The sequence below is a fragment of the Hyperolius riggenbachi genome, chromosome 1, assembly GCF_040937935.1.
Source record: "Hyperolius riggenbachi isolate aHypRig1 chromosome 1, aHypRig1.pri, whole genome shotgun sequence".
Taxonomy (NCBI): domain Eukaryota; kingdom Metazoa; phylum Chordata; class Amphibia; order Anura; family Hyperoliidae; genus Hyperolius; species Hyperolius riggenbachi.
In genome coordinates, this window is record NC_090646.1 from 592,255,921 (window position 1) to 592,278,028 (window position 22,108).

The window sequence follows — 22,108 nt, forward strand, 5'->3', positions numbered from 1 at the left end:
CAGAAGTGAGCCGGAGGCGGGGCCGGAGCATCGGTGAGTGGCTGCGTGGGCACAGGATGTCTGCGGGGGACCGTTAGAAGCCCCGGGTAACTTCAACTCATTTTCCCCCGACCCCCTTACAGTATCCCTTTAACTTGCTTAAATTGGCAGAAGGGAAAACATGAGAGAAATGTACCCTGTATGTATTTAGAGAGTTTAGCCTGTCTAATCACCCCTCATATGTGACTAATCACAAGTTGTAATTTGATCTCTTAGCAGTGTCCTCTGAATGCCATGGCAGAGAGGCTAATTTGAAAGCACAGGATGTTTGCTTCCATGTAAGCAGGAAGACACACTGAAGATGTATTGTAGGTTTTGTTTCAGCTGTAACAAATGTCTTTTTAAAAGATATATGCAACAGGTTAGTAACCATTAGAGCAGAGACGAAGTTCTTAGTTCAGGTCCACTTTAAAAACAAAAAAATACCTGCGTAATTAAATTCAGTTTATTAAAGCGTCTGTTAACCTCAGCATGGGGTTAAGGCTATTCTATACCCAAAACTCAGTGCAGAAGTATGAGCCTGTATGTTCCAACAGCCAGGAGCACCGCACCAGGTTATTGGCTGTAGGAGTCCTTTGGATGCTGTTTTAGCTACTCTTTGTTGGAAATATCCCCCACGCTGGGCTCTGAAGAGGACAGAAGGTGTATATCCGTTAGGAATAGACTTTAGGGCCTGTTTCCACTTGTGCCCATCTCTGAGACACAAGCCAGTACCAGTGTTTAGGGCCTGTTCATACAGCGCTGGGGTGTTTTTTTTTTTTTTTTGTTGTTTTTTTTTTGTGTGTGTGATAAACTTTTTTTTTTTTTTGTTTGTTTTTTTGTATATTTTTGCAATTTTTGAGCTATCGCAATTCATGTTTTTAACATTGCAATCGCTCTACAATCGCAAAAAAAGTGGTGCATGCACCGCATTTGCGTTTATAGTCAATCGCGAATCACCGGCGATCACGACAGTGAAATCATTGCCATGACCTTATCATTACACTAGCGCTTTTCAAAGCGCTAGCATTTGCCGGCAATTCGCCGGTAAACGGCTGCTAATCACCCCAGTGTGAAGGGCCCTACGATTGTTAGAGATGTAGGTTTAGCATCTGGGCAGAGTTCCCCAACCCTGTCCTCCAGTACCACCAGCAGGGCCATGTTTTGCAAAAAACCACAAACATTCACTGGTGAGGTAAGTGTCTCAGCAGAGCTGATTAACCAGCTCTGTGGATTTCCACAAAACCTGCACTGTTGGTGGGCCTTGAGGACAGGGTTGGGGAACACTGATTATGGGATTCAATTTAGGGCCCGTTTCCACTTGTGCAAATCTCCATGCGTTTTCTGCATGCAGATTCGCATAACCAGTACAAGTTTTCACTTGTCAGAAATCCTGTGCGGTTTTCTGTGCAGCCCTCAGAGATTCGCATACAATGTATTTAATAGGAAATTAGCATGTTTTTTTTACCGCAAATTCGCGGGCGTTTTTTGCATAAAATCAATGTAAAAGCACACAGGCACTGACATGGTTAAATTCGCATACTTACTAATATATGCGAAAACGCCCGCGAATTTGCGGTAAAATTTGCATCTGCGTGTGAATGTGTTTTGCGTTTTCGTGACTCGCACCGCACAAATGGAAACAGGCCCTTAGCAGAGAGGTTGGGGTTATTCTTACGGAACAGGAATCTACATTTGGGAAAATCATAAGGGCTCGTTTCCACTGTAGCGGTGCGGAATCGCCTGGATTCCACCGCTGAAGAAATCGCATGCGGCTGCGTTTCCCCATGCGGATTTACCTGCGATTTCGCATGGCAAGGAGCCAGGCGAATTTAACCATGTCACTGCCTGTGTAAAGTTCCATTGCCTTTCATGCGAAATCGCGGGGAAATACGCATGACAAAGCCGCATGCGATTTCCCTATTGAATGCATTAGCGGCGATTCGCCCGCATTCCTGCCGCACGCGAAATCTGACGACCCTGTCGTGCAGATTTTTCCCGCACCGAAAAACGCCGCCGCCGCACACGTGGAAACAGCCCCATCCACTAACATTGAGTATGCGAATCCGCATGCAGTGCCCGCATGCGGATTCGCTATAGTGGAAACGAGCCCTTAAGGTTAAGATGAGATTAAAAAAATTGAGGAAGCACCTAAGCAGCTTCCAAAACCAGCTAAGCTGATACATTGGAGCATCGGTAAAGGTGAACCATTAACCGTGCAGTTTTTAGTGAACAAGTATTTTCGATAATATAATTCACCTCGAAAATAAATAGAAGTTGCGTTACTACACAGGATTACAGAATCCTAATTCCGTTATTGAAACCAGATACGATTGTACCTGTGGTGATAATCCACCTGGTTAAGTGAGCAGTTCTGTATGGAAACCATAGATAATTCAACTGTTCATGAGCGATTCTCCACCAGCTAGAAATTGTCCCGTTAATGGACACCTTGCCAGTATTTACCTTGAGACGGTTTCACAAGTATGGCAGATATTCTATGTGTCTCTGCAGTTAATAAGCTCATCTGAGTTTAGATACTACTCAGTATACACAAGGCTATCTTTTAGCTCCAGGATCTGTTCCTCTTTCATTCCCGAGAGTCTAGTGGCCTCTCTTTTTATCATAAATTTCCGCTTTCTAAAATACGTGAGAAAAACAGAACTCGTTGTTTTCCCATCATCTCAGATCACTTCTGTGCCTAAAATAACGGCTTTACCAACCCTAAGGCTGCTTTCACATTAAGACGTTACAGGAGCACGTTAGTGGAGCCTGTAACGCAGCCCCATCGCACAGTAATGAAAAATCAATGGGCTGTTCACAGTGCCCACATTGCGTTACATTGTAACGCAGCACATCCGTTGAGAGTGCTGCATGCTGTGCGTTATGCGCGGCTAAGCCGCGTTAGATTGTGCGCACATGCTTAGTAGTGTTGGGGAGGAGTGGACAGCGGCCAGGCACATGGCTAATTAATATTCACTGCACGGTGTGACGTGCAGTGTTTACTTCCTGGAGCGGCCGCTCTGTGCGGCGATTGGCCGGGCGGGACCACGTGATGCTGCATGCGTCCAAGAGTACGCATCACGGACGCCAGAGTGAGCTGCACAACGCGGCTCACTCTAACGTCCACATCAGAGAGCACCAGGCGTTGCATTAGGGGCACGTTATTTGCCTTATAACGTCCCCTAAACGCAACGTCCTGGTGTGTAAGTAGCCTAATAGTACTTCTTAAAGGACCACTTTTGCGGGGAAAAAAGTGTGGGTGGGCAGAAGCAGTGGGGCCAGTGAATTGTTGCACAGCATCGAGCTGTGAAATTCTTGTGGTTTGGTTGATGCTTTGATAGGTTTCTGCTGTAATCTGTTGAAATTGAGTTTAGGGATTGATTGATTCCAATTGGCATATTGGGAAGTAATCAACCAATGTATGACTAGCCTTATGGTGTGTACCCCCTTGAAAGATTAATGGAAGATATCAGACCAATTTTACCCCCTTCCATGTAGTATGAGGGCCCGTTTCCACTATTGCGGTTTCTGCCGCGATTCCGCAGAGTTTCCCCGCACATGAATCGCACGGAGAATTGTCAGATATGCAGATGAATGTCCGTTAAACAAGGTGTGTATGAGATCTGCAGATATCATAGACTATGAATGCATTTTGCAGGAACTGATCTTTTGCCGGAGCGGATCTTTTGCAGGAACTGATCTGTTGCATGTGTACAGCATCTTTGTTTTCAGCATCTTGCAAAGATTTTTATCTGATGGGAAGTTCAGCTCAATAGAATAGACTGTGTAGAGTATGATGTGTGTACCCACCTTTACTCTCCAAATTTCGAGGGTATGGAGTGGACCCCCCCCCCCCCCCCCAAACTACCCCTGTGCCAAATTGCAGCCCCGAATCCCTACTGGTTTCCACCTATCTCGGGAATCGGTGGGTTTTGGGAGCTGCAATTTGGCACAGAGGTAGTTTGGGGGGAAATTGTGGCTGCAGAGATCGGCGCAGCATAAGAGAATAGGAAATCTGGCAGCACAGGATTGTACTGCGCAAGCGGGGCAGCGTAAATTTTAGAGCAGCACAATTGGACATTGCACCAGCATGTGTCTTGTAAGACATGATGCCAACACGTTACAATGCGAGAGCGCCTCTGAATCCCTTTAGCTGTGATATGGGGATGAACTTGCGAAATGTGATATGCTGGTTCCTTTTTGTTTTTGTTTTTTTTCCATCACGCAAATTGAGTTGCAGCCTATTTATTTTCATAGGCTGTAAGATCGTATCCGATTTTAGGTGCGGGAAGACTGACACAAATCACAGAACTGGAAACTTTGGTCTTACTGAACCTGAAATCAAACCTGAGAAATATACTTGATGTGTCAGATGCTATACAGACATGGAGTCAGATACTGCACTTAAACGCTCTGTGTTTTGATTGCGCTAAAACAGCAGCAAAAATCTCAGGAGTTGTAGCTTGTTTATCTGTGATTTGTTTTTATAGAAATAAAATCTGTTTTTAGCTGTTCTCTTGCATGTAAAGTAAACGCAAGCTACTGAGTCATACTGGTACTTAACCACTTCAAACCCTGGGCAGGTTAAGGGCTCGTTTCCACTATTGCAGTGCGGAATCGCCTGGATTCCACCGCTGATGAAATCGCATGCGGATGCGATTCTGCATGCATTTTTTGCCACAAATTCGCATAGGTGAGGGTATATGCGATTTTAACCATGTCACTGCCTGTGTGAATTTACATTGGTACCTATGCAAATTCGTGGAAAACGCATGCGATTTCCCTATTAAATACATTGCATACGATTCGCATGCATTCCACTCGCAGGCAAATTCTGCGGCTCTTTTGTACGTTTTTTTACCGCTGAAAAAAACGCACCTCAACAACGCTACAGTAGAAACAGGCCCATCCACTTGCATTACATGTGCGAATCCGCATGCGTTGGACGCATGCGGATTCGCGATAGTGGAAACGAGCCCTAAAGGCTGCCACCATTTAAATGCCTATACCTTTTTAAAGCGGACCTGTACCCAGAACTTCCTCTTTGCAGTAAAAGATAACTGATAACCTTTAAAGAAAAACATTTTTGTTACAGCTGATAGAAATCCTGCAGTGTATCTACTTCCTGCTTTCATGGAAGCCGGGCTAGGGTTAACATCGGTGTTTACAAATCGGGTAACTGTTCCTGCTGAGGCAGCCAGCTGACACAGCTGAAGGATCAAATTACACTTGTGATTAGACACAGGTGAGAGTGAATTACAGGCTAAACTCTGAGGCCTGGTGCACACCAAAAACCGCTAGCAGATCCGCAAAATGCTAGCAGATTTTGAAACGCTTTTTCTTCTTTTTCTGTAGCGTTTCAGCTAGCATTTTGCGGTTTTGGGAAGCGTTTTTGGTGTAGTAGATTTCTGATATTGTTACAGTAAAGCTGTTACTGAACAGCTTCTGTAACAAAAACGCCTGCAAAACCGCTCTGAACTGCAGTTTTTCAGAGCGGTTTGCGGTTTTCCTATACTTTACATTGGAGGCAGAAACGCCTCCGCAATCCAAAATCTGCAGCAGCCCGGGAGTATGCGTTTCTGCAAAACGCCTCCCGCTCTGGTGTGCACCAGCCCATTGAAATACATTACCCTAGCGTTTCCACATCCACAATCGAATCTGAAAACGCTGCTGAACCGCTCTGGTGTGCACCAGGCCTAAATGCATATAGGGTGTATTTCTCTGTTTCCTTCTGTCCCGTGCAAGAGTTTAGGTCTACTTTAACTGTTTAATATAACTTAAGTATTAATTTTTGTTTTAGTTTCGGGGTTTTTTGGCAATGAAGTCTTAAGGACGCTTGAACTAAGAGGAATATGGTGGTGGCCATATTTATTTCCTTTTAAACAATACCAGTTGCCTGGCAGTCCTGTTGATCTCTTTGGCTGCAGTAGTGTCTGAATCACACACCTGAAACAAGTATATGGCTTATTCAATCAAAAACACCTGATCTGCATGCTTGTTCAGGTTCTATGGCTAAACGTATTAGAGGCAGGAGATCAGCAGGACAGCCAAGCAACTAGTATGGTTTAAAAGGAACGTAAAATGGCAGCCTCCACATATGGTAACTCTCAGCTTTGCAGTGCTTAAAGAATTCCAGCTTGCATAAAAATTGTATGCAGAAATGGGTCAGTCAAAATTCCCGGGAAGTGCATACAAATTGCATTAAATGTGCATGTAAGGCCCGGTTCACACTTGCGGTTCTCTGTCAAACGGACCGGATGACCTGACCGGATCCGGATCGGAACCGTACGGTTCTGATCCGGATCCGATCCGGATCCGGTCAGGTTGCATCAGGTGTTCATCAGGATGCGATCCGGATCCGTTTGGCAAAAGATAGTAAAAATAGAATAAAAATGTTGGGGTCTGGGAGGTCAGCAGAAGGTGGACCTGTGGAATCAGGCCCTCCGCTGTTTAGCACTCACCTCCACCTCCGACATACTGCCAACATCTCCAGCACGTTTAAAGTCACTGCTGCTCCACTCCAAAATGCTTGCCCATGTGTCCCCATCCAAAATCGCCGCTTCAATACGCATAGGAAGTGGGGTAGAACATCCGGATTTTTAGCCAGTGTGTTGTGCGCTCTCCGGTTCTCATTGGTTTGTATTGGCCGGATGGTGCAGTCCGGCTCCGCTCCGGATACGGCTGCCGGAGGAGCCGGACCAAAAAATAGCGCATGTTGGGTCTTATGCCGGAGTCCGGATCCGGTCCGGACGAAACGGACGCTTGTGAATGGACGCATAGGCTTTCATTGCTATGCCGTGCGTCCGTTCCGTCCGTTCTGCATGCGCTCCGGCACGGCGATTCCGGACGGCGACCGCTAATGTGAACCGGGCCTTAGTGTCAATTATTAGCATCTCCTTGGCCATTTCTAATGCTGGAGTATCATTGTGAGACTACAAAACTAGCCCAAACCTTTGTTGTATGAAAAGCCAAAAACTTCATGAGGGCCATTTACATACAGGTGGGCCTGAAGCAGTTTATAGGACTGGTGAAGGGCCCAGTGCACACCAATACCACTAGCAGATCTGCAAAACGCTAGAGGTTTTTGAAGATTTCAGAGCGATTCTAGGCATGTTTAGAGACGTTGTCTAAACATGCCTAGCGTTTTTGTGTAGCAGAATTCAAATATTGTTACAGTAAAAGCTGTTACTGAACAGCTTTTGTAACAAAAACGCCGGCAAAACCGCTCTGATCTAGCGTTTTTCAGAGCGGTTTTCCACTTTCCTATACTTGAACATTGAGGCAGAAACGCCTCAGAAATCTAAAAAATGCTGCAGCCCCTGAGTTTGTGTTTGTGGAAAAAACAACCCGCTCTGATCTAGCGTTTTTCAGAGCGGTTTTCCACTTTCCTATACTTGAACATTGAGGCAGAAACGCCTCAGAAATCTAAAAAATGCTGCAGCCCCCGAGTTTGCGTTTGTGGAAAAAACAACCCGCTCTGGTGTGCACCATCCCATTCACTTTCATTAGCCAATCGGTTTTTCCCCTGCAAGCGGTTTAAAAAACTCTGCAGAACCGCTCCGGTGTTGACCAGCCCATAATGATTCTAGCAAAGGAGGATATGGGGAAATTGAGCAATCCTCTACATCGTTGTAGAAAATTTAAGTCCGCTTCTTAAAGCGAACCTGAACTTAGAACTTCCTCTCTGCTCTATTAGATAAGCAACAGCATAATAACCCTTAAAGAAACACATTTCTTTGTTACAGCTGATACAAATAAATCTGCAGTGTCTACTTCCTGCTTTCATGGAAGCAGATATATGGTTAACATCCTGTGTTTACCAATTGGCTCTCTGCCATGGCAGTCAGCTGACACAGCTGAGGAATCAAATTGTAAATGGTTCTGATGCTTCATACACACTTGAGATAAAAGTCTTTGGAAAATATAAGATCACAGACCAATTTTACCCCCTTCCATGTAGTATGAGAGCCATACTCTACACAGTCTATTCTATGGAGCTGCACTCCCCATCAGATAAAATCTTTGCAAGATGCTGCACACAAAGATTCCCGTACACATTCAAAAGATCATTATCTGCAAAAGATCTGTTCCTGCAAAAGATCCATTCCTGCAAAATGCATTCGTAGGGCTCTATTCATAAACCGTTACCGCAAGTTTTCCGCTCAAAACAGCGGACTTTCCCGACCATTTAGCAAAGTGGGCATTCATAAAAGCTGTTCCCGCATGAAAATCTACAATCCCCCAGCAGAGCGAGAAATTTCCGCCTTCTGCAGTGTTTTTCTAGATTTATCTAGAAAAAAGTAACAAAATGGCCATTCATAAAGATTAGAGGAAGCGGTATGTGGACGGGAAATACCGCTTCCTCGAAGCCTGCGGATTACATACAAGTGAATGGGACAGACCTCCCAGAGAGAGCAGTGCACGGAGGGACTCTGCCGGCGTAAGTGTTTCCGCATGCCTTCCAACAGCTTACCGCCAGCCTTCAGCGGGAGATCTCTGCACTTGCATCACAGCTGCCAACATTTTTATGAATGACCACCCAGAAGTCTAAAATACCGCTGCGGTATTTTCCCTCCAGGAGTTGTTACGGCACAATTTTTTTTATGAATGGAGCCTATTGTCTATGAGATCTGCAGATCCTCATACACACCTGGTTTAACAGACAATCATCTGCAGATCAGATCCACCAGGATGGATTTTCAGATGATTGCCAGATATGCAGATGAAGTCTGTAAAACAAGGTGTGTATGAGGATCTGCAGTTCTCATAGACTATGAATGCATTTTGCAAGGATGGATCTTTTGCAGGAACAGATCTTTTGCAGATACTGATCTGTTGCATGTGTACAGCATCTTTGTGTGCAGCATCTTGCAAAGATTTTTATCTGATGGGGAGTTCAGCTCCATAGAATAGACCGTGTAGAGTATGGATCTCATACTACATGAAAGGGGGTAAAATTGGTCTGTGATCTTGCCTTTTCCAAAGACTTTTATCTCAAGTGTGTGTATGAAGCATTAGTCACAGATGAGGGGGAAATAGACAGGCTAAACTCTCTAAATACATACAGGGTGCATTTCTTTCTGTTTTCCTTCTGCCCTGTGCAAAAGCTCAGGTCCACTTAATGCTGAATACACACGTTGAGATTTCCCGTTCGATTCCCGGGATCGAATGGATCGAATCGATTATTTCCAACATGCTCGATTCGGATTTCGATCGTTACTGCCGTCGATTTGGCATACTTAACATGCAAATCGACGGCAGAAACGATCGAAATCCGAATCGAGCATGTTGGAAATAATCGATTCGATCCGTTCGATCCCGGGAATCGAACAGGAAATCTCAACGTGTGTATTCAGCATAAGAGTCAGCTGCTGTAATCCAGGTAAAACATCCCTCTTGCTCCTCCCCTCTGTGTAAATAGGTGGCATAGATGCATCCCACAAGGGGAGCAGATATGCATAAACCCCTGAAAGCCATCTGTACATGTTATGCATCCCTGCTGTAAAGTCTCACCTCTGTCGCTGCGTTTGCCATAATGTAGAATGGATGAGCAGTCCACAGGGGAATGGAGATTTCTGGTAATGGAAGTGGCAGCCACACATGCCTGAGAAGTGACGGCATAGAACAGATGCCGGGTGATTTACAGCATTCATCAGACCCACAGACAGGTTTGGTGGTTCTGGAACGCTGGTGTTAGATTCCCCTTGCTGAGCTAGATCTCTGCCTGCAGATTCTCCTGTATACTCATTATCTGTAGGAAAATCTGAGCAGAGAAAGTGTCCCCATAGGAGTTATCCCAACCTCACCAGTGTCTCATGCATGGAGCAGTACAGAGACACCCAGGAGCCTTCACTGTAACCAAGTCCCTGACGAGCATCTCTCCAGCCTGGGAAGATATAGAACAAATTGTCCAGACCACAGAAAGAGAATTCCAGCTTTTTATTAGAGGAGCACTAAAGTCAGATAGCGGCTCAGCATACAGTGCAGAACATTCAGCTTGGCAGAAATTGTCCATAATGTTGGGAATATACCATAAGTTATTTATTTTTTTTTTTTTTATTTTTTTTTTTTTCAGCAGATAGATGGTTTGATTGAAAATCAGATCGGACATGTCAAATTATCTATCATTTTTCTGATCGATTTCTCATAGAAGTAAATGGAAATTGATAAGAAAATTGATCGGAAAAGCGATCAAAAATAAGATTGGACAGTAAATCGACAGAAAAATCTCTTTGTGTATTCCCAGCATTAGTGTTGGAAGATCTATCAGTTGCAGTCATTGTGCATTGCTGATAGACCTTTCTCTCCCTGTTTGCTGATTCAGTAGTCTGAAGTCCAGGATAATAATCACTGATATGTATGTGCTGCCGTTGTACCCACCCTTAAAGGGGACCCGAGGTGAGAGTGATATGGAGGCTGCCATATTTATTTCCTTTTAAAGCGAAGTACCCAAGTGAAGACTGAACCACTGGAAAGTGGTGATAACCAAAGTTTCTACGATCTTTACACCAAGGATCTTAAGCGATGGGATGTTGGCAACAGTGATAGACTGCAAGTAGATTGCCAATGATAAAATCGTTAAACGAGGAAGGATGTAGGGGGAAGTTCCATGAACTTAAGCGGAAAGATCATTTAATGATCTGTACAAATGGAGGACATTCAACAGATTGATCCGTCATGACAGTCTTTAAAATGTATGAGCACTGTCATATACTAACTGTCTGCTGTTTTGTTTTTCTTTTTCTAGAAAGATAGTTAAAAGATAATTATACAATGTTTGGAACGGTCATTCATCTGTGATTTTGACAGATGAAATCTTGCCTTAAAGGGACTCCGAGCAGTGCAGAAACTATGGAAAGATGCATATCATTTTAAAGCTCTCTTTCTCCTCTTTCCAATGATATATAACCCGCCGTCCTACGCATTTTAGTTTTCGCTATTTTCGCGATTGAAATTGCCGCGACCACGATTTCAATCGCGAAAATAGAGAAAACTAATAGGCATAGGGCGACGATTTAGGTGTCGCCAGAAAGAAGAGAAAGAGAGCTTTAAAATGATATGCATCTTTCCATAGTTACATGTATTACACAGGGTGACTTATTCTGCTGAATGGAGCTGCTGACACTGGGGAAAGTGTCGTCCTGTGTAATACAAGTAACTATGGAAAGATGGATATCATTTTAAAGCTCTCTTTCTGGCGACACCTAAATCGTCGCCCTACGCCTTTTAGTTTTCTCTATTTTTGCGATTGCAATCGCGGCCGTGGCAATTTCAATCGCGAAAATAGCGAAAACTAAAAGGCGTAGGGCAGCGGTTTATATATCATTGGAAAGAGGAGAAAGAGAGCTTTAAAATGATATGCATCTTTCCATAGTTTCTGCACTGCTCGGAGTCCCTTTAAGACTCATACACACACATGAGGACTGTCATCCAGCAGGGATTGGGACGGGATCCCTCAGGTGACAGTTTGGGGACAAGGTCTATACAGACATGTCGCTGGCTCTGAGGTACAGTTAGTGAAATGACTAATATGCTGTGATCGATGTCAACGCTACATAAATACACAACTACTGTAATTTCACTTAAGACCTCTTATTTGTTCTCTGGCTTTGCTCTTAATTTGTTCAATGCAAGGAAGGAAAAAGATGAAGCCAGTTCCTCTGCACACCAGCTGAATAATTGGGTTAGTTCTTATTTCCTGGGTTGGCATGCCTTGGGATCTGTAATCTCTGTGCGTTTCCTTTGCCTCGGGGCTAAATGGCAACAGCAATAGTTACAGAATTTATAGAAATCGGGGGATCATCACAGCTATCAGCTGAGACTCTGTATCGTGCATAGTAATACACACCCTGTCCAGGCATTGAAGACCAGCGCACAGCAGGCTGAGTTGGGTTTTTGCAGCCAGAGGATCATCACAGCTATCAGCTGAGGATCTGTATCGTGCATAGTAATACACACCCTGTCCGGGCATTGAAGACCAGCGCACAGCAGGCTGAGTTGGAGCCAGTCCCTGCAGTAACAACAACATGAGGCCAGTGTTTGGTGTTGTATGCAAGAAAGAACGTTTTGTTTGTGAAATGAAAAAAATTTCCTAACAAATCCCATTCTACCAGCATTGATTCTTTGTGGTTGATCAGACTGTTTTCCCTAATGCTAGGTCCACACGATGCAATTGTCCGTCAGATTGACAGGTCAGACAATTTCCTGACATGTTTGTTCTGCTCCAATTGATAACGGGATTGATTTTGTGCAGTTACATAGTTACATAGTTATTTTGGTTGAAAAAAGACATACGTCCATCGAGTTCAACCAGTATAAAGTACAACACCAGCCTGCTCCCTCACATATCCCTGTTGATCCAGAGGAAGGCGAAAAAACCCTTACAAGGCATGGTCCAATTAGCCCCTAAAGGGAAAAATTCCTTCCCGACTCCAGATGGCAATCAGATAAAATCCCTGGATCAACATCATTAGGCATTACCTAGTAATTGTAGCCATGGATGTCTTTCAACGCAAGGAAAGCATCTAAGCCCCCTTTAAATGCAGGTATAGAGTTAGCCATAACGACTTCCTGTGGCAATGCATTCCACATCTTAATCACTCTTACTGTAAAGAACCCTTTCCTAAATAAATGGCTAAAACATTTTTCCTCCATGCGCAGATCATGTCCTCTAGTCCTTTGAGAAGGCCTAGGGACAAAAAGCTCATCCGCCAAGGTATTATATTGCCCTCTGATGTATTTATACATGTTAATTAGATCCCCTCTAAGGCGTCTTTTCTCTAGACTAAATAAACCCAGTTTATCTAACCTTTCTCGATAAGTGAGACCTTCCATCCCACGCATCAATTTTGTTGCTCGTCTCTGCACCTGCTCTAAAACTGCAATATCTTTTTTGTAATGTGGTGCCCAGAACTGAATTCCATATTCCAGATGTGGCCTTACTAGAGAGTTAAACAGGGGCAATATTATGCTAGCATCTCGAGTTTTTATTTCCCTTTTAATGCATCCCAAAATTTTGTTAGCTTTAGCTGCAGCTGCTTGGCATTGAGTACGATTATTTAACTTGTTGTCAATGAGTACTCCTAAGTCCTTCTCCAAGTTTGATGTCCCCAACTGTATCCCATTTATTTTGTATGGTGCTAGACCATTAGTACGTCCAAAATGCATGACCTTACATTTGTCAACATTGAATTTCATCTGCCATGTATGTGCCCATATAGCCATCCTATCCAGATCCTGTTGCAATATGACACTATCTTCCTGAGAGTTAATGATTCTGCACAATTTTGTATCATCTGCAAAAATAGCAACATTGCTCACTACTGCATCTACTAGGTCATTAATAAATAAATTGAAGAGCACTGGACCCAGAACAGACCCCTGTGGGACCCCACTGCTAACAGTCTCCCATTTTGAGTATGATCCATTGACCACAACTCTTTTTCTGTCCATTAGCCAGTTCCCTATCCATGAACACAGACTCTTCCCCAGTCCTTGCATCCTCAACTTTTGCACCAGACTTTTGTGGGGAACAGTGTCGAAGGCCTTTGCAAAGTCCAAGTATATCACATCTACAGCATTCCCAATATCCATATTAGCATTCACTACCTCATAAAAGCTGAGCATGTTAGTCAAACAGGACCTGTCTTTAGTAAACCCATGTTGACGCTGAGAAATAAGATTATTTTCTACTATGAAGTCATGTATAGTATCTCTTAGTAACCCCTCAAATAGTTTGCATACAACTGATGTTAAACTTACAGGTCTATAATTTCCTGGATCAGATTTTTTGCCCTTCTTAAATAATGGGAAAACGTGGGCTGTACGCCAATCCACTGGGACTCTGCCAGTTGCAAGAGAGTCACAAAAGATAAGATAAAGGGGTTTATCTATAACTGAACTTAATTCCCTTAGGACCCGAGGATGCATGCCATCCGGGCCAGGTGCCTTGTCTATTTTTAATTTATTTAGTCTTGCCTTCACTTCTTCCTGCGTTAAGTATTTAATATTACAGTTAGAAGATTGAGACTCTTCCGCCTCTGTAGTTTGCAACAGTGCTGTTTCTTTTGTGAAGACAGAAGCAAAGAAAGCATTTAATAACTCTGCCTTACCTTGGTCATCCACCATTGAGTTCCCATCCTCATCCTTTAGGAGTCCTATACAGTCAACCTTTCTTTTTTTAGAGTTAATGTACTTGTAAAACTTTTTTGGGTTAGATTTGATATCCTTAGCGATTTGTTTTTCAGCTTCAATCTTTGCCTGCCTAATTTCTTTTTTACAATTTTTATTGCACTCCTTATAATTGCTTAGTGCAGCCTCTGTCCCCTCCTGTTTTAAGACCTTATAGGCATTCTTTTTCCTCTTCATTTTATCTTTAACCTTTCTATTCATCCATAGAGGCCTTTTTTTATTCCTAGACATTTTGTTTCCATATGGGATATACATACTACAGTATTGATTGAGTATAAGTTTAAAAGCTTGCCATTTCCCTTCAGTGTCTTCCCCTTGTAGTACATTATCCCAGTTCACCAAACTTAGTGCCTGCCTAATTTGAGTGAACTTTGCTTTTCTAAAGTTCATAGTTTTAGTGGTCCCGCTGCCCCGTGGCCTATCAGTCACCAGCTCAAACGTTATCATGTTGTGATCACTATTTCCCAAATGTTCTTGAACCTGCACATTTGATACATTATCTGGTCTATTAGAAATGATCAGATCCAGTAACGCATTCCCCCTAGTTGGTTCAGTTACCATTTGAGTCAAGTAATTGTCCTGTAGTGCTGCCAGAAATCTGCTGCTTTTACCAGAATGGGTAGCCTCAATACCCCAGTCAATGTCTGGAAAGTTGAAGTCGCCCATAATTATGACCTCATTTTTACTTGCAGCTTTTTCAATCTGCTGTAGTAATCGCAGTTCTGCAGCTTCATTAATAAGAGGTGGCCTGTAGCATACCCCAATAAGCAATTGGCAACTTTTATTTCCACCATGAATATTTACCCAAACGGACTCCACATCTTCGCAATCTTCCTCCATCTCATCGTTGAGGACAGCTGTAAGAGAATTCTTAACAAAGAGACAAACCCCTCCACCTTTTTTCCCTGTTCTATCCCTCCTAAACACATTGTATCCTTTTAAATTAGCTATCCAGTCATGGCTTTCATCCATCCATGTCTCGGTTATTCCCACAGTGTCATAGCCTTTGTCATTCAGAATGAACTCTAGTTCATCTATTTTATTTGCAAGTAATGATCTAAAAATCCCATTATTGATTGGGAGCAGGTCAGACGTGTCGGAAATTATCGATCTGATGGGAAATTGCATGGTGTGTGTAACAGACATTCTAGACAGGTTAGCACCAGGGATCACCCTTCGCTCCCCTGTGCTGTGTTCCTTTTTTTTTCTCAATGTCAAGTATTCAGAATGCAGAGCTCTGAATGTGTTTCTCTGTGGCAGGGGTCAGACTGTAGTGTAGCTTTCACTAATAACTAATTAGAGGTTGTAAAACTATGTGTGGCTGAGAAAATACATCTGAGTAAATAGAACAGAAAACATTCAATAGATCAAGATTTGTATGGGAGCTAACAAGTTTTATTATCTAATCTTCCTGAGACAGTCAGAGCTTTACATTTAGATTTTGTACCTCGTAAACACACTAAACGAAAGTCATTTGAAATGTCTAACCAATGACACATTTCAACATGTTGGATGACTATCATGCAATCAAACGACATTTACTAACAACCAAAATCGGGCATTTTAACCAATCCATCCAGCGGATCAACTCTGCCAACAGTTGGACAGATATCATGCAGTTTGGCAACGTGTGTACAATGTTGTTTGAACGACATTGTTCTGCTGAATACAGACATTTTGTACACACGTTGCAATATTGGTGTGAGGTAAAGACTTGTCGTTTCAACGGCATCGGTGGTAAAGTCGTTTTGGTGACATTGGTCTGTTTTCTGTGACTTTTGTTGGGCGTGTGTATGGATCTTTTTAAATTGTATGATATATTAGTAGAGTGCGTGAGAATATGCTGTGGAAATGATTGCACATGATTATAGAAGAACCTTTCCCACACATGCTGTAATGAAATCATTGCTGTTTTGCTAAAGGAAGGAATGTGGAAAGTATAGAATCAGCACTCTTGAGGCCGAATAGGGAAAGTGAGGAGGAATATATTGAAGCAAACACAAATCAGCATAAAATATGCTGTAATCGTGTTGCAGTTCTCGTTTTGTGTACTGTACATGTGTTTTCAGTCACTGGATGTACATTTCACTGTGATAAACAGGGGATAAACTTGGGAGGCAGCCAGAAGGTTTAATGGCAAGGAAATAAGCAAACAATTCCAGGTAACATAATCAATCCCCTCAGGATTTTCTTGCTGTTATCAAACACTGAGACTTGCATGTTTCATGTTGTGGTAATAAATGCTGACAATTGTGTAATGGCTGTATGTAAATGTGTAACACATGGGCTGCAGTGAAGGCTCCCTGAGTTTCCTGGTATTGGGTAGATTACCAGCATGGGTGATTCAGTCATACAGCCTTGAGGCTAGAACAGCCGGTACTTTGCATTACATAAGCAGCAGCCAGCTCTATTCTGTCGAAGCTGCACCTTGGAAAGTTCAGTGACGTCTGTAACCAATCAGAATTCATGTTACTGAAAAAAACAGTAGAACTAGGATTGTGGTTGGTTGCAGTAGGTACTCAACTTTTTGCCCTTGATGCTTTATTATTTATTATTATTATTAAATTGTATTTATAAAACCCCAACATATTACGCAGCGCTGGACATTAATTTAGGTTACAGACAATATTTAGGGGTCACATACAGCAATATGACAATACAGGAATACAAGAAAACCAGATCACACAGCACAGTATGAGTACAAGGTAATGCTTAGCCAGTCTTTGGATGGGAGTATGGAGATTAGGCAAGCTAGGTTCACACAAATGCATAGCATGGGTGCACAGTAATGGTGGTGCATGATCAGGTAGGACACAAAAGGAGGACCCTGCCCAAAGGCTTATAATCTAGAGGGAGAGGTAGGGACATGAAAGGTAGGGGGCCAGAGTTCAGCTGCGGGTTTAGAACAGTTGTGAGGGGTAGTAGGCCAGAGTGAAAAGGTGAGTTTTGAGGGCCTTCTTGAAGGTGTTGAAGGAGGGGGCTGCCCTAATGAGTGGAGGTAGGGAGTTCCATAGTGTTGGAGCGGCTCTTGAGAAGTTGTGGAGGCGTGCCTGGGTGATGCGGGGGACGGTCAGGTGAAGTTCATTGGAGGAACGGAGTAAAAGCTTTGCCCTTCCAGTCCCCCAGTAAAGCTTTGCTTTAATAATATTATTATTATTATTTAGTATTTATATAGCGCAACATCTTCTGCAGCGCTGTACAGAGTATATTGTCTTGTCACTCAACTGTCCCTCAGAGGCTCAGTCTTGTCCCTACCACAGTCATATGTCTATGTATGTATGTATGTATCGTGTAATGTAAGCACTGTAGTCTAGGGGCAATTTAGAGGAAGCAAATTAACTTCTCTGTGTGTTTTGGGCATGTGGGAGGAAACTGGAGTGCCCAGAAGAAACCCACACAGATACGGGGTGAACATACAAACTCCATGCAGATAGTGCCCTGCGTGAGATTCGATCCGGGGACTCAGCGCTGCAAGGCACTACCCCACCATGCTGCTTGCACTATATTGTATTGGCCAAAAGCTTGATACTGCAAAATAAGGGACAACACTGTACTGGACACTGTATAAAAAAAAAAGAAAAACTTATAAAAGCAGACTTTCTGACTGTTGGGCTTGTACAGTTAGTCAATGGAAAATGGAGTACTGCAAAGCTGACCATGTGTAAAGAGTGAGATAGTAGTCGGTGAATAAAATTTACATCTATACAAAATCTACATATAAAGTGCACCTGAAGGGAGAGTGGATATGGTGGCTGCCATATTTATTTCCCTATAATCCATACCACTTTCCTGGCCATCCTTTCGTGTCATTAGTGTCTGAATCACACACCTGAAACAAGCATGTGGCTTATCCAGTCAGGCCTCAGTCAGAAGCATCTGATCTGCATGCTTGTTCAGGGTCTATGGCTGAAAGTATTAGAGGCAGAGGCAGGGATCAGTAGGTGTCCGCAGCAATAACTCGCCTGATGCCCCTAAATAATTAGAGGTCTAAGGGCTAGTTCACACTCGGTGCTCGCCAGCCCGCGATCGCAAGATTTTGGCTGCAAATTGCGATTTGTGCTTGTGATTCCCGTTCAATAGAATGAGAATCACAGCGCGATCATCCCCGACATGCTGCATGCAGCGCGTTTGTGATTGATCGAAATTGCAAACGCTGCAGTGTGAATGTATCCATAAGGATACATTAGCAGCAGCACTTTGCTGATCACCGGCGATTAGCAAAGCGCTGAAGAATCACCAAGTGTGAACCAACCCTTCAACTTCGGCCTCCTGCAGCTGCAAGTCTGTTGCAGACATCCATTTTCATTTTCAGTGTTGAAGTTTTAGACCTCTAATGAATTATGGGTGGTGGGTGAGTTGGTGCTTCTGACACCGGCTGATCTGTGCAGCGGGAAGATAGAGCTTTGCATTAAATGATTAAATGTTTTTATACATTATGAAAAAAGGGTACTCTTTAAAGCTGACTTTGCTTGACCTGATACCAGTTGATGCATCTGAAAATCATGGCTCCCACTAGCAAAACAGTGTTCACACACCTTTCCCATCTCTCCTTGGTGACTCCTACAGCCAATCTGGCAGGGATCATGGCAAAAGTGTGGCCATCATGGTCCCTCCACCTGTTACAAGTGTGACCCTAGCGTCTAATTTGGAGGATGGAGTGAGTACCCATAGCTCACATGTAGGTATGCCCTTCCAGTCCCCCCACAGCACAATACAAGCTGCTTGGCAGAGCGGAGAGGTGTATATATCTTTGAACAGGCGGCAGATAATGGATGCTGTTTTCTGAACTGATGCCGGTGTTAGTAGATCAGCAGGCTGAGGAGATGAAGCATGCACAGCTCACCACCACAGTCCCCAGGAGATGATGTATAGGCCATTACATGCTATAGCTTTCCTTACATCTACCAGAAACTAAAATATCAGTTTGGGTGGTCTCCCTTCAGTACAGAGGAATCCGTTGCTACAGTATATAGACAAAGCCTTGTTTCTCCATAATGTACAGAGGGCAATAATTCACAGCAGCCAAGCCACCGCCATCATTCTGGGTGCAGAGCTTTTCCTGGAAGTGTAAAATGCAGTGTGAATTAAAGTCACCACAATACAAAATGAAGCTCCACGATACATAAGCAGGGGTAATAGATTTGTATTCCTTTCTGTAGGGTACTCCTCATTCTAAAAGTGATGTAGTATACATCTATTCTGAACAATGCGCACAGGTGAATGGCTGTTACTAGATTCCAGCAGATGTGAGCAGACATTGCTCCACTACCTCAACACCTGCACTGTGATCCAAGTTTTCTGCACACATTTACCAACTGCGTGGAACTGCTAGTCACCCTACTGTATGACATGACAAATATGACTGATTTGTTTTGGTTGAAAATAATGTAGAGCTCAATGGACAGCTGGCACTCTGCTTTGTCTCTAGTCTATATACTGTACCCAGGATGATCTGACTGGGAGCGACTATGATGGCTTAGTGTATACAGCAAAATGCACCTGTCACGTTGCAAGTGTGCAAGCGACGCGCCCTGAACGCACTTTCAATTGAAAAAGCGCACCTTGTGTTGCAAAAACATTTTATATTGTGCTTGAATCCTACGGGTCTCATTGTCTTGGTGATATGGGTTCTTTTCATTTTAACTTGTCTGTTCCTTGCCATTCTTTTATTACTCAGTCCTCTGTAAACCAGTTAAGTTGGCCATCTGGCTGTGATGGGCTATTGTGGCTTGTGCTCTGTTTGCATTGCACTTGTGTGTTTGTTGTGTTTAGATGTGAGTCCAGGATGAAAACACTGCTGTATTTGAACAGCTGAGCACAACCTGCCATCTCCATGTACATTTGTAAACACTGCATTTCCGGTGAGGGGACATACATTTTAGAAAAATACAATGCAAATTTTATACATGCCTGTAAGTTGTGTGACCGTGTCATCTCTGGTACACTTTTTAACAATATAACTGCTTCCATTAAAGCAGGAAGTAGACAAACTACAGGTTTATTGCAAGATTTGTATCAGCTGTAACAAATGTTTTTCTTTAAAGGTTATTGTGTTGTTGCTTATCTTTTAGAGCAGAGAGGAAGTTCTGAGTTCATCTCCGCTTCAACGTCTCTTCATAACATCCCACTGTGACGTTATGGAGCCTAAACTGTAGATTTACATCTTTTTGTACATCCCTAGTGGCCACCTAAAGGATCTGGTTTTTAGATTCTCTATTGTACAGCGCCACTGAAGATGCTGGCACTATATAAATCCAAATAATATACTGAGTGGGATTGTCTGCCTAAATATCTCTCTCTGGTCTTTGTCTCCGCAGATCATCTTGGGAGAGGCATTGTCGGTGTATTATAATCACTTGCAGTCTAATGGCTTCATCAGGAACCATTATGTGGCCACCCTTTACAAGGCCATCGGGACGTTCATCTTCGGAGCTGCTGTCAGCCAATCCCTGACAGATATTGCCAAGTACACGATAGGTCGCCTGAGGCCACACTTCCTGGATGTTTGCAAACCTGACTGGAGCAAGATCAACTGCAGTGCCGGCTACATAGTGGATTTTGTGTGCCAAGGCGATGCTGTGAAGGCCAACGAGGCTCGGTGAGTCTTGTCACTGCTGTTTGTTTTGCTATTTATACGTTTGGCATGTGGGAACCCTGCTTTCCAGGAGGCTCTGACTAGTGTATTGTGTTGTACCTGCTCTCCATTAATGGGTAGCAATGCCAGCAGACATCACGGACAATTTACTGCACTAGAACATTACTCTGTAAGGTGTTCTCTGTGTGTACATCAAGTGCAAGCCCGCGAGGTTAACTCTTCCTGTGCTTTGTGTATCTGCGACTCGCCTGAGTTGTGGACTACAGCTTATTTGCAGTCCCAGCTGCGCGCACCCCTGATCGTCGGAGTGGTGTGTGCAGTTTGTTACAATGAGCTTGCGCAGAACATTCTTGGTCATGGGAGCACAATCTGGGGATGCGCGTCTGTTACCATAGGAGTGGTAGTTTGTACAAAACATTACTTTGATAGTCATAGTTGGTAGCTGCAGTTATGCTAATAAAGTTAGTGTCCCTGAAACAGGGAAAAAAGGTTCACTTTTAATGACTAACTTGGGCCTTCCTCTGTGTCCTCCAGATCCCCTCTGTTCCGCTGTCACCCCAGTTAAGGTCCGGGACTGGCCGAATTGCGCACTACTGCACATGTGCTGTCCCTGCCAAGCGCCTCCTTGATCATACTCCCATAGCTGAGAGTGTTCTGCACATGCGCCGCTCGTAAAGAATTGTAACTGTGCATGCGCTCCCGTCTACAGGAGCTAATCGAGGAGGCAACCTTTTCATTTTGTTGACCTCAGACTATGGGTGGGAGAAGCCCCAGGTTGGCGCTTTGAGTCCGCAAGGAGAAAAGCGCAATATAAATGTTATTTGTCTTATTTGTCTTGTAAGTAAAAGTCAACTCCTTCCCCCGCCCCCCCCCCCCTCTCCTCAATTTGGGTTCACTTTAATAAGTGAAATGAGGCTTTAAAGTGACCCCGAGCTGAGGATTTTACCTGAAGCAACACGCTACCTGATCCGGGGGGCTGGCCAGATCAGGTAGCCACAATCCCCACCACTCTGTGCCGCTCCTGTGATCTGCTCTCCTTTAGTTTCATACGCTGGAAGCGCTGTGCTGTGTGTCTCACACAGAGCACTGTGCAGGGAGGCAGGGTAGCGGCCGTTGGGAGGCAGAGCTGCCCAATGGCAGCTGAGGAAAGGTTTCTGGGATGCTCCCATGGGCATTTAGCAGGGAGTACCTCTCCTCCCATCCCCTCAAGATTGTTGCTATTCTGCAATTTCAGGGGGTGATAGCGCTGGGCAGCAAAGAGCGGGGGGCGGGCACAAAGGCATGTCATGCCTCTGTGTCCCA

At 43.8% G+C, this 22,108-nt stretch overlaps 1 protein-coding gene across 2 annotated transcripts in view; it reads left to right on the forward strand.

The window, feature by feature from the left end:
* Positions 1–22,108, forward strand: part of PLPP1 (phospholipid phosphatase 1) — a 147,457-nt gene that overhangs the window by 77,912 nt on the left and 47,437 nt on the right. For both annotated transcript variants that reach the window (XM_068249226.1, XM_068249235.1), the window contains exon 3: positions 20,529–20,809. In XM_068249226.1, the coding sequence (XP_068105327.1) occupies positions 20,529–20,809 (281 nt within the window). The remainder of the gene's footprint in view (positions 1–20,528; positions 20,810–22,108) is intronic.